General features: G+C 45.1%; 1 protein-coding gene across 18 annotated transcripts in view; it reads left to right on the top strand.

Annotated features, from left to right (window-relative positions):
* The window catches only part of FGGY (FGGY carbohydrate kinase domain containing), a 424,400-nt gene that overhangs the window by 309,773 nt on the left and 100,926 nt on the right, over positions 1-13,701 (top strand). For 17 of the 18 annotated variants that reach the window (XR_006780460.2, XR_006780459.2, XR_015726250.1 and 14 more), the window contains one exon: positions 4,942-5,036. The exons of the other annotated variant lie outside the window; for it this stretch is intronic. Coding sequence is in view for 14 of the 17 variants with exons in the window: in XM_087865929.1 (XP_087722055.1) it covers positions 4,942-5,036 (95 nt within the window). In the remaining 3 variants the exon portion in view is untranslated. The remainder of the gene's footprint in view (positions 1-4,941; positions 5,037-13,701) is intronic. 18 annotated transcript variants of the gene reach the window in all.

Raw genomic sequence — 13,701 nt, forward strand, 5'->3', positions numbered from 1 at the left:
TGGTGCCTTATCTTAGAGACGAAGAAACTGAGGCTCAGGAAGGTCAATGAAATTGCCTATCCAAAGTCAGACATCAGTCCGAGGGAAGGGGCAGTACCAGGACTGTGAGTGTCTAGGCCCATCACCCCCATGGGCCTGCATGGCTCTGCCACCTACATGGCTCTGCCCTCCCAGGTTTCTTAGCTTTTCTGAGTAATTTGTAATCATCTGATGATTACTCTTCCTTTACCAAAGAGTCCACAGCCTATGGATGTGGGCCTTTCTAAGGCAGAAAGAAGAAAGACCTAAAAAAAGGAGCCCAAATTACCTTGTAATTTTCCTCAAGGGAAAACCAATAACCACGTTTTATCTCAAAGTCTGCGGGCTGGTCAGATAAGATTCACATTTAAAATGTGCTCTATCTATGAGAAACAAACTGAGGACTTCAGAGGGGAGGGGGGTGGGGGAATGGGATAGGCCGGTGATGGGTAGTAAGGAGGGCACGTATTGCATGGTGCACTGGGTGTTATACACAACTAATGAATCATCGAGCCTTACATCGGAAACCGGGGATGTACTGTATGGTGACTAACATAATATAATAAAAAATCATTTTAAAAAAATAAATAAATAAATAAATAAATAAAATGTGCTCTATGAGTGACTTCCCAATTTCCAGCCTTCTAATAACCATGAAGCCTTCCTACCTGGATGCAGGAGGGGAGATAAGATTCACCTTGACTAACACATTACCCATCGGAAATGGGAAACAGCGCCCCGAGAGCTGAGAGCGGGGTGGTGTGAATGACCCTGGGTCCTGACCTGGCCCTGTGGTTCCAGCCTTTAATGAAAGTGGGTCCTCTTCCAGGCCTCACGTCCCTGAGCTGACTCAGAAGCAGGGGGCACAGCAGCTTACAGAAAGTTCTGCTTTGGAAACTTCTTCAGACTGTTGAATGAAAAGGCTGTTCATCGTTATTTGGATTCCGATTGAAACTGGACCCTTTGTCTCTGGCTGCGGACCAGTTACAGTTCCAGACAAAGGGACCTTTTCTTTGGCTGGAATTCCTCTGCTTTGGGAAGCTGTGACTGACAAGTGATGGCAAAGTGCATCTGCCTTTAAATGCTTTGGGTTCTGCTAAACTCATTAATGCATCAGATAAAATAGTTCACATTCCAGTTAGAGCGGCCTTCTTCCTCTCCCTCACCCAGGCTCAGAGAAAAGAGCACATTTGCATTTGTTCCCCGTAAAAGGCACGTACACAGCCGCGGGTGTATAGGTAGGGTCTTTGATGCCTTTAAACATTGCAATTGCTCGAGTTTTCCTGCAAAGAAAGGCTAAGAGAGGACCTTAGACCTACATGAGTCTTAGGAATACCTGTCAAAAACACAACGGAATTTAGAAGATTCTTTGGAGACAGTGTGGAGTCACGGAAAAGAGCAGGGGATCCCGTCTGTGACTTTGGGCAAGTTGCTTTACCTCTCTGAGCCTCACTTTCCTCCTCTGAAAGAAAGAATATTATTTCCCTCTTCTGGATCATTCTGAGGAGTACCTGCTCGCACATTCGTGAGCACCAAGCTGTATGCCCGGCTTAAAGTCAGTGTTTAACACATGTCAGTTCAGTTCTTCCCCTAAAGCAGCCCCGTGCCAAAAAAAAAGAGGTGTGTATGAAGGGAAAAAAAGCAGTTTAGTATTTTGTCAGCAAATCTTTGCCATTTGGGGAGCAGGCTTCTCCGTGCAAGCAGAAAGAATGGGGCTTTGCCAACTTGGGAATATGTCCTGTACGTGAGCAGGAAGAATCTCCCTGTACCGCTGGCAGTTAGTTTAACTGTGGTTTCAAGAAATACTTGGTGTGTACTAAGTAATTGTAGGTTTCCCCCATTGACTTGGGACTAAATGTTCCTCCGTCTGAATTTTGTTTTTTCAGCTCTGGCAGTTACAGCAAGGGTTTCCCCCTTTCTGTCTTACTCATTATTTTCATCATTTGTCCCTCCATTTATTCACTCAGAAGCCGTCGCTGAGCACCAGCGTACCGAGCGCTGAGCTTGGTCAGGGGATGCAAGGACGAACAGTAATGTCCTGCCGAAAGGGTCATTGCAAAGAGAAAAAGTGCTCTCGGTACTCTGCCCAGTGTCCAGAGAGTAGAGTGGGGACCCGGAGAATGAGTCAGGTCCAGGCAGGGAACAGATGACACACTCGAAGTTTGGAGAAAAGTCAAACAAAGGGTCTATTTGCAGAGGTGTGGGCTAGTTGTAGGGAAACCCCGATGACCAGGCAGCCCCCTGGGGCCACCCACAGTCTTACCACCCCTAAGCTTGCAGGGACCTGAGACTGAGGGGCTGTGTGAAGAGGCTGCCGGACTAGAGCTTGGTCAAGGATGCGACCATGAGGACAAGCGAGCCATGGATGAGGTCTACCCATGCCAGTGTCCCGGGACCCACAGCAGGCTGGGGGTGGGCAGGGAAGGGGGGGAACTGACCTGAAGGAGAAGCGGAAGCAGTGAGTTGCCCCCCCCCCACCGCTGCCCCCAGGTGGCAGGGGTGAGGAGAGGCTTTAGAGATTAGGTCAATATTAAGAATCCTAACAGCTAATGCCAATTTAATGCTTTCTCTAAGTCAAGCACTGTTTTAAGTGCCTTACATACAATAGCACTTTTAATCCCCGAGCAGCCCTAGAGGGAGGTGGAATTTTAGCCCCATTTTGCAGATGGGGAAACTGAGATACAGAGAGGTCCAGTAACTTGCCTAGGATCACACAGCTAAATCAGTAAGGAAGCCAGAATTCAAACTTTCCCAGTCTGGCTCCAGTGCACTTAGGTTGCAGCTGGAGAGCTGCTGGGGGACTCACCAGGTTCACCCTGGTTTCCGGTTCCCAAGGGGAGGGGGCTGCAGGTCTCTCCTCCCTGCTCAAAACTAGTTAGGCTTTTGACAGGATCAGGAGGGACTGGGAGGTGAATGGCATTTGGAGGTGCTTGCTATCTTCTAAAAAGGGCTGGGTGCATGGGGGTGGCCGCAGTCACACTCCCATCCACGTCATCTGTGGATTCAACAAAGGCATGCGGTGCTCTCGATTTGGCCAACACAGCCCTTCCGTGTGGCCCGGTGTCTGTCCTTCCCCTGTAGATGGTGGATGGACACCTGCCCTGTCCCTTCCCCACTGGTCCAGTTTCCAGCCCAGGTGAAGTACAGGTCTTCACTCAGCGTCAGTCTTCATTTTGATGGTAGCGGCCACCATTCTCAAGGGCTTGACGGAGGCTGGAAATGTGCTGAGCCCCCTCGGGCCTTCTCTCGTGAATCCTCACCACAAACCGGTGCAGCAAATCATACTGCCGTCCCCATTTTACACACTGGGAAACCGAGGCTAAACGTCTAAGTACCTTGCTGAAGGACCCCGGGCTGGTGGGCCTGGCTCTGAGCTTTTCCCAGAGACCCCACTCCCGATACTTTTCAGCAATCTCAGGCGCTGGCCCTGCGGTCTGGAGGCTGGTATTCCCGAACCCTCTGGCTGCGTGTGGGGGTTCTGTTCCCTGACCCTTTGTCCGGGTGGCCGGGGCCGTTGACCCAGCCTGGGAGTAGCAGGAGGAGTCAGGAGGTAGTGGGACCCCAGGGGTGGATGTGTCAGGGAGGTCTTCCCAGAAAAGACAGGAAGACAGATCCAGTCTCTGAGAGAGTCAGTCTCCTGTCTTGAGTGGAGGAGGATTTTCCGGTCTGGCTGTAGAGCTTACCTCTGTGGAGTCTGCCGCCATCTCCTGATTAGCAAATGTATTTATACTTCTAGTTTGTATATATTTTCTTTATATCATACATATATACACATATAAAATCCTGAGAATTCTAAATTCTTCTATTCATCTGAAACCTACCGTGAGCCCTCAACTTGCAGGAGCTGGCAGGCGGAGCGCTTTCTTGATGCCTGGTAGACCACTGTTCGCCCTTCATATGCCTCCGTAAGGCTCATGTCTGTTCTAATGAACCTCCACTCCCTCTCTGGGAAATTTGTTCTTTCACCATTTAAGCCCTTACCATGTGCTAGGTACTGGTTAACTAGTCTCAATTCCAGAGATTCAGCCATGGCCGAGACCAAGTGTGTGGCCTCATGGAGCTTCTGTTCTAGCAGGGGAGACAGATGGTAAACAAGAGAAGTAATCATGCAGGGTTGGAAGATGTTGAAGAAACAGAGGGGGGATGAGGAGTGTCACGGGTAAGTTGTCCCTTTAAACCGAATGGTCAGGAAAGCCACAGTGGGAAGGGGGTGTTTGCGCAAATACATGAAGACACAGAGGGAGTTGCTGCGTGGGCATCTGGGAGGAAGTGACCCAGACAGAAGGAACAGCATGGGCGAGGGCCCCGAAGCTGATTCAAGAAAACAAGGAGGCCAGGCCAGTGTGGCCAGGAGGGGAGGGGACAGTCGGGTGGGCACCAGCTCTGGAAGGCCTTGCCAGCCATTGTAAGGGCTTTGGCTTATATGCAAAGAAATAGGAAGTCACCAGAGGGATTAATCACACCCCCTTACTACTTCCCTGTTCTTCGTGCATCTCAGTTAGAGAACCAGCCCCCTGGACCTTCGTTATCTCTTTCTCATCCACCTCCCCTTTGAGACCCCAATAGCAGGACAGTCGGATCCATCTCTGTATTCTCTGGACCCCACAAAGCACTCAAGAAGTGTCTGTTGAAGGGAACTTGAACCGAGTGGCAGGTAGCAGCTAGCCAAAGCCTGGGAGATCTGGGCAAAGAGGTCTTCTGAGTTGATGTATGTGGTGGTGGGTCCCTCAGGGCTCCTGCCTGCCTTACCAGCAGGCACAGGCTGTGAAATCCTTCAGAATCAGGTCATCCCAAGGACCCGAGCACTGTGGGGAACAGGGAGAGGGTGCCCGCTGCTGCCTTCACGCCACATCATGTCAGGTGTTTCTGTTGCTGGGGCTGCTTGCTGGCTCCCTAACCAAGGTGTGGCCTTGTCCTGTGCAGGCATGCCTGTGGTCCTGTCGCAAGAGGCGGAGTCTGTTCTTGTGGGCGCTGCCGTTCTGGGTGCCTGTGCCTCGGGGGATTTCACTTCTGTACAGGTATGTGAGGACCAAGGGGTGGGTCATGGCTCCTCCCCTGTCTGAGGCTGTCCTTCTTTTGACAGCAGTTCTCATCTTGCAAAACACACATAAGATATAATTAAGAAATGATAGGTTCCAGCCAGGGAAAGCACAAACACTTCTAGCCTCAGACATATTTATTGCGGTTTTCATTTGACTTGGCCTCTGTTAGTGTTGGTCATTCTGTTTTTCTGTTAGTTTTCTTTTTTCTCCTTTAAAATAGCTCTAAAATTATTTCTTTTAATTTCCTGTTGACCTTTTTTTTTAAATTTTTGTAGCAAATGAAACAGGTATGGTTCAAAACTTAAGTTTTTCGTGTAAATTTCAAATTTCTGTTTGCTTATTTCATCTCCGCCCACCACTTTCCAAATAATTTTGAGGGCTCTATCAATAAGGGACACAAATGAAAATGTTAGTTAAAAAAAAAATTAAAAGGGCAAATAAGGAACAAAGATACAGGAAGAAGGAAATAACTTAGTGGCGGTGATGGAGCACACAATTTGATTCTGAGCTTCCTGGCAGCCAAGACAAAAATGAACACATGATAAGTTGCATAATTCTTGTTTTCAAAAAAGAGGAAACATTAGTTTCTTGTGGGAGACAAGGCTTTTCCTGCCATCAAATTGCAAAAGTCATCTCACACATAGGTTTTATGGAGAGACTCTGAGTGGTAAAATAATAATATTAACAACAGGTTTATGAAAAGGTAAAGAAGCATCAGAGGAGGAGGCTGAGAGCCCAGGCTTGGACTCTGGCTGCCCGGGCTCAGATCCTGCCTTGACTATCTCCTAGCTCTGTGACCTGACCATTCTGCTCTTGGCTCCATTTCTTTATCTGTAGCAATCATCAGGAGCACATTATGAGTTCTTTCTCTAGGTCAGGAGTGCACACGTAGTCCCATTATTCCTGTTTTATAGTTGAAGAAGCTGAGGCATAAAGAAGTGAAATAAGTTGGCCTTAGTTGGAACAGCTAGTAAATGCCATAACTGAGGAGTCTGGCTACCCAGCCTCAACGGAGAGTTCAAGAAATATTTGTTCCAGAGAGCGTAAATGACTTGTCCAAGGTCTCCAGGTCAGGATGAGAAGCTGGGTTTTCCACCAGTAGCCCAGTCACTAGAGTGCTGTTTATCGTGCCCCGCCTGTGTACCAAGAACTGTGCTGGCTGCTCTTCCTGTGATCTTCCTGACACCTGTAACCTACACGGGCAACAGAGGTTAGACAGCAGAAATCCAAAATGGTAGCAGAACCTAAGGGGACACTGTTGTAAACACAGGTGCAAAAGTCCGATTCCACCGTCTGTCTGTGCAATTTGTACACATTTTGAGAAGTGTGGTGCCCTGCACATTGGCCAAGTGTTGGGAACTGATGTCTGTGAAAGATCTTTCCCAGGGAATTGAATCCACTCGTGAATGCTAAGTGGCTTTGAACTGAAGTTTGTAATCAAAGATGGTGCAGTTGAAATCTCAACGATTTGTGGATTTTCTGGTACTCTCTCAAAAACACTGCGTGGGGTTCTTTATTGTTGAAATGTCAATGATTTGTCAGTTATTGTTTTGATGTCTCCATTTATGGAGATGTTCTCACAACTAGACGCCCCTCCTGGGACAAACAGTAGCTAAAGCAAAACAGCAGAGATGCTCCGAGAGGCCCTGCGTCGGCTTGCGTCATATTGTAAACTGAACGCGTCCCCTCCTGTGTCCTGTGTTGAAGCCCTACCTCCCAGTGATGGTATTTGGAAATTGGGGTCTTTGGAGAGGTGATTGGGGTCACATGAAACCGTGCAGGTGGGGTCCCCATGACAGGCTTAGTGCCCTTCTGAGAAGAGATGCCAGAGAGCTGGCACTTTGTCTCTCTGCCATGTGAGGACCCAGCATTACGGTGTCCTCTGCAAATCAGGAAGAGGGCCCTCACCGGAACCTGCCCCCACTGGCACCTTAATCTTGGACTTCCAGCCTCCAGAACTGTGAGAAAATAAATTTCTGTTGTTTAAATGCCCCATCTATGGTACTTTGTAACGGCGGCATGAGCAGATGGAGACACCTTATTTGATCTTGACAGCCTCCCTGCCTGAAGGGTAGATGTTTCCATCCTTGTGTTCTCTATGGAAGAAACCAAAGCTCAGAGAGGGCTTCAGTAATTTTCCCAGACTACAGTTCATAGAGGGCAGAAGCAGAATTGAAACTTAGGCTGTCTGGATCTATACCCTATCTTGATGTTTCATTCTTATTATATTTTGTTCGATTCTTTTCTTTTTGTGTGAAAAATAGTTTTTGGCTTCGTAAATGTTTAAAGCTGTATTTTCTGAAAAGAAATGCCATCGGTCACAAATGAGGAGATAGTTTGCAGCTTGAACAAAGAGTAGTGTGGGATGGGGCTGCTTCATCAGATAGATACGTAATACCGTGACTTTAGGTGATATCTTGGTCAAATCTGGAGTTTCTAGCTCCAAGATGATTCCACTCACATCTTTCCCTAAGTGGAAACTGAACTTAATTCTGCACTGACATCATCGTCACTACATGAGATTTTCCGTGACTCTTCTGGAACAGAATCTTAGATGGGATACATCGAATATTGGGATTGGTGATTTGAGTCGCAGCTGCAAGTCTCACATTTTAAAGACAAGCTCGTCTCTCCTGTTAAACCCAAGGAAGTATGAGCCCCTTGTGACTAAATTCTAGGAGATGCAGTAGTCTAGTAAAGAGAGCCCCCAGCTGAGAGAGCCCTGAAAGCTCATCTGTCATCGTTTCCCTGAGAGAATCCCAGTCATCTTGACCTCTGTGCTTGCTTGTTGTCTGTCTTCAGGCAGGGTCACCTGGCCTCTCTAGGTACTTGCTTTATTTGCTTACTTCCTCTTTAAAAACATGTTTAAAGAAGAATTGCCACTCATATGGGACTGTTGAGATAAAGAGCCTTGAAAACTCTAGTGACCTGCATGAGCCCAGGTATAATTACCAACATTGTTACACTGATTATGTTCAGAACTGCTTTGGAAATGTAAATGCACATAGGCCTGTCTTCATTCGCCTCTGTCCAAAAAAGAGGCACCAACCCGTGTGCCCCAGGCCTGGGGACGAGCTCAGGATTCTGGCAAGTTGATGTGATACAATTGCTTTCTCCCTGTGATTCATATTTCCCAACCTGAACTTCAGTTTGTTCTTTGAACTTCAGAGATCCTACTTTGTCAGTACAGTTTGTTCTTTGAACTTCAGAGATCCTACTTTATCTTCAAGGTGCCTGCTACTCTTTCCTTTAAGAAAGTTGAGTGATTCCTGCCAGCAACTCACTGTTGCTTTCTCTTCTCATAGACCACACATTCGGTGCTTGGAGGGAGGATTTCACTTTACACTACCATAGTGTGCAGACTTTGGTAGACCCAGCCAGAGTCATCTCCTCCAGATGAACAAAGAACTAGGAAGAGTCTAGAGGACCCAGGCTCCAGACCTAGGAAAGAGGCCCTAGGGGAGACAGGGTTTCCAATTTTCTGGGCCTCTCAGCGAGGGGTAGAGCCCTGTGCCTTCCTATGGTGATACCAATAGGTCAGAAGGATTTAGAGTTGTGGGTTTTACTTATAATATTTGCAAACCTGTCTATATTGCAGTTCTGGGGAAATTTTATCAGATGGAGAGAGTTAGTGGATAGAATGTTCGGGTGGGATATTAAGGGGAGAGATTAGTCAGCATGAGGACCATTACTATTTCAAGTTTTGAAGCCTGCCCGCAGCGCCTGGCCTCCACTTCCTGTTCTTTTATTCGTTCATGTGACCATCCCCTGCTTCCTTCCTGCCCTCCTTAGACATCAAACGCTTCCTGCTAGTCCCCATTTCAAATGAGGATCTCCCAGAGGTACTGATGTGGCCATCCATCTGCATTAAAGAATGGAATGACTAATAATATCTGAAAGAGTTGTCTCTCTCTAGAAATGGTGTTCTCCATGTAGCAGTTCTCAAAGGTCTACCTCCAGCGGGTAGTGGGGTAGGTGTCATGTCAGGTTATCTTCACAGATATCCTGGATCTGCAGCTTCATCAGTAAAATGGAATCAAACCACAGAGATGCCACCTCATGGTAAAAATGCAACTACTGAGTAGGTGGGAGGGGACGCAAGGGGGAGTCTTCCTTCCTCCTTTTATTCACTGGAATATGGAATCCACGCAGTCTTGACCTCTGTGACCTTTCCATCTGACCACTCCTGATCTCCCAGAAGTCACCCCTCATCACTCCCTTGGCTCTCCCTGCACTACAAAATGATTCTCTAATTCTGAATGTCCTATAAAGCAAATACTTGTGTTTAGAAAGTTGGGAACTTCCCCCAGCCCTTCTGTAGGCTCCCAAGCCCAGGAAAAAATACGTTCATGAAATATCAACGTGCTCACATTCTCTAAGCAGAGACCGTAGTGAAGTGCGAGATACATGAAACAAGAAACCGGTTTCAAGATGCTGTGAAAGAAAACTCAGTCAAGTGGCAAAGAGGCAGAAATACAAACCGACTTTCCACTTTCTGCTTCGTTCGGGCTCCTGCAGATGTCATGAGCTTTCTGTAATTTCTTATCTTAAAAGACAGGGCTTTCTTGTCCTTGTTCCCAATCTATTTATACGAAACAAGCTTTAATTCTAACAGTGCTATTTATGTGGACACTTGTTCCCCCCCCCCCAAAAAAAGCAGAGGAAACCTCTGAAGCAAAAGTCAGCAAAAGAGGACTGTGACAAGAGATGAGGAAGAATTCCCCAGTCAGTGTAAGGCACGTACCAGTATAGAGAGAATAAGCCCTTGGGATCAACCAATTAATCAAAACCTTTCTTCCTCCCACGGTGTGAGGGTTGCCGCCTCTGTAAACCATTGACTCCGTGTGTTCCCACCATCAGCTTTCCTTGTCACGTTCCAGACAGACTCCTGTGTCTTGCAGACCAATACGTGTGAGTGGCCTGTTGAGAGCCGTGATTACTCACCCTTTCTGTGATGTGTGCCCACAAGAGAAACCGTCCATGCTGACCACAGTGGTCTGCCCTCGAGGTCAGGCCTTGCAAACATCCTCATCGCTTCGCTAAAGCCTCTCCTGTTCTTTTTTTAAAAAGTTTACTTCCTTCAGAGCCAGTTATATTCATCACCTATTCTGTGCTTCAAAGCCTGTGATATCATAGAGGACACATTACGTCTCCATTCTGTTTTATTCTGTGGGAGTCCGTGTTCTGTAAGTTTGTGATCCATTTGGCTTTGTCACCAGCTACTTCCCCGTTTTACATTATGCAAAGTAAAGCTGATGATCGAGATTTTAGTTGCCGGGGGTTTGGAGAGACTGACAGATCATGGATGTTCAGAAATTGGAAACCGTCCCGTTTCTTGGCACAGTCAATCTTGATTTGCTTTTTTTTTTTTTTTTCCTTCCCCTTTCCCTGGGCTCCAAGTCATTAGTCATGTTCAGTGGGAAAAACTAAGAAAATTCAGTGAAGCTAAAAGAAAAATACAGACACACCGATCTTACTATCCTAAAATCGCCGGTGTGGAAGATTCTGGTTTCTGTACTTTCAGTATTTTTATACATACTTTGAAACTTTACACTTTTTTAAATTCCAAAAATGTGTTCTATACAATGCATCGTGTTCTGTAGTTTCCCCCCCCCACCCAAAAATATGTAGCCAACATTTTTATTTGTTGTTTTTATGGGTCACATAATTTTATATCCCATGGAATAAATCGGCGCTTATTTCACCAATCCCCTTGTTTTGAATATTGACGTTGTCTCTATTGTTTCAAAGAATGCTGCAGCTGACATCTCTGTAGCTGAAGTTTTGCAGATACCCTAAATTATTTCCATAAAATAAATTAGGGAGATATAATTGGCCAAAAAGTTTCCCAACTTTTAGAATTCGGATATATATTAACCCCTTATCCTCCCACCAGCGGTGGATGAAAATCCAGGACACCCCTTTCTCGTGTACGAGGAGTCTGTTGCTGTGAGTTTTAGTTCCATTTAGCTTTCATCCTCAGGCCCTTTAGAATCCTGTTCATTTCACATATGGTCCTGATATTATCAACTTTCTTTAGTAGCCTTTTGCCCTTTGCTGCTTAAGCATGTGTTTCTGGAGATATGAGATTCTGGTTTCTAATTAAATAGATTCAGATTTCTGATTGAATTTTCTGAGTGTCCTGTCCCATATGTCAATGCCTCATAGAAAGTCAACAGAAAATCCTGGAATGAGAATTAGTTGTTTAAAGAAGGATTAAATTAAGAATGTGATGCTGGCCCTAACATTCATTATACTTATTACCACACCTGGTTAACAGTACATTCTTATCTCTTCAAGAATCGCTCCCTCTCCAAAAAAAAAAAAAAAAAAAGAGGCAACACACTCAGGTTCTGATTAATTGTAAATCTCCTGTTCCAATCTACTTTGCAGAATGGAATCCTGGATATAAAAGTCAAAACATTAACTCAAAATTAGAATTCTATTTTTAGGCAATTATTTCTATAGATGATATATAACGTTTGACTCTCCTGCCTCTTACAGGATGATCTAGGAACAGGGCCTGTCACTTCCCATCCCTTATTATTCGTAGAATCTTTGTGGCAACAAGTGGGTGTGTAACAGTCCCTAGTGTGCAGATGAGACTCTGAAACACCAAGCCTTACTCGATACAAAGTCCATGTTCTCTTTATTCCATCAAACCATATCCCAGTAAATATATACACTTTGCCCAGGAAAGGCATAGATTCCAACATGGCAGTGCAGCTGCCCTTCGCAGGGTGGTGTATAGTGTATAGAAATTCTCAGCAGCACGTATTTGTCATCACTGTTTGGGTATCAAACATAGAAATAAAAACAAGAAGGATGCCCTCTTTGGTTTGGAAATTTTCTAGTTCCTTTGCCTGGAGAAGACTTTATACCATGCCAACCAGTTTTGTTTTGTTTTGTTTTGTTTTGTTTTGTTTCCTTTTAATCATAATCCACCCATTTACTTTTTATAGAGGTAAATACAGAAAAGCACTTAAACTAATTCAGAGCTTTAAGACATACTTTTTATACTATTGTTATCAACACAAAGATTTAAGCTGACGAACATTTTTTTTCCCAACATGTCCCGCCCCTTATTTTAGTAACTTAAGAATTGGACTTTTCATAAAAGCAAACAATGGCCAAACCTCAACTGAGCCCTTTAGAAATTTAGAAGGGTTACAGAACTGTATTTCTAAAATAGAATTTACCAAACTCTTTAACCTTGTTTTGTTCAAGGCAACATTTCATACTGGTGCAAATCTGAAAAGATACATAAGATCTTTCTGTGGAAACAAATGCTTGCAAGTGATTGACTTCCCATTGTAATGGTCATTCATAATAAAATTCCCTTTTGGAATAAACTGGAAATGATTAGGTTGGATATAATTTTTTTTTCCTATACACTATGATAACTCATGAAGAGCAGATCCATGCTGTATAAGTTTAATGTTCAGAACAATAAATCGGACTATGGGCCCAAATAGGAGACCAGAAAAGACAAGACCCTTAGTTAAGTCAGGAATTTTCTGTAATTGGGAAAAAGGCCCTAAAAGATGACAACACACAGATACTCACATACATACACACGTATGTACATATCTACATACCACATACTGTGGGACAAAGTTTGATTCCGAGTCGTGGGATGTACAGAGGTCGCACTGAAGTCAATGAAAGAGTTTTGGTTGCAGCATTGAGGCAAGTGATCAAGAAATATTTGAAAAGATACAAAAGCTGTTTGCAGTTGTTTATTGGCTGTATCTGGGACTCTGGGGTGAGCGGTAAGAAAGGACCTTGTGTTCAGAAGGTTGAGTGGCATGTCTTTCATAATATGCATATCTGAGAAATTCGAACATTTAGAAATTTGACACCACGTTAAAAGTGGTATATGAGGACATTTCCTATACTGTTATAATAATTTTTCAAATGAGGCAGCAGGTTAAGAGAGGTGAAATGACTTACCAAAGCCAATGGTTAGAAAGGAATGCAGCCAGAATCCAAGGCTTAGCCTAGCATATCAGAGCTAAGTCTTATTCACTTTTGTCACAGATGGAAATGGATTCTTTTGGGGATGAGTGCAGTTGCTATTTAAAACAAAACAAACAAAACAAAACAAAAAAAGTAGTACCGGTTTAAAAAACTAGTTGTTTAAAAAATAGACAATTAGAATTTGGAGGCACCTTAAAATGTCACTGTGTTACTCCACGCCTCCACAGAGGGCCCTCTGAAATTAGGGTAACGTTAGAGAATTTAGTAGAGGGACTATTTACAAGACTGTAGACCAGGGCATGGAGAAGTCACAAGGGAGGATGTGGTACCCTGGGGTTTGTAACAGTTGGACCTTAAGCGGTGAAGAGCACAGTTACTGGAACCCCAGAACAGAGGCTTGTGTTAAGACTACTGAGTCAGCCTGCTTGCCAGTGACTCTGCAAGGAAAGAGCTGAGTTGTTGACCTCACTTTCCTCCCACTCTCTGATTTACTGCTGGATTCCCCATTGGCTGGACTTGAAGTCAGAGGGAACACGTTGACAGAGTTGGTACAGGTGAGCCTGGCAAGGCCCAGAGAAGGGTGGGGAGGGAGTCTTTGGGAGCACGTGCAAACGACCAACACAGTCGTCTGGGTTGGGCTGTTAGGTTAGTCTGTGGACCA

Source organism: Ursus americanus, chromosome 12 (assembly GCF_024610735.1).
Source record: "Ursus americanus isolate L20-20 chromosome 12, mUrsAme1.1.p, whole genome shotgun sequence".
In the NCBI taxonomy this organism is placed as follows: Eukaryota; Metazoa; Chordata; class Mammalia; order Carnivora; family Ursidae; genus Ursus; species Ursus americanus.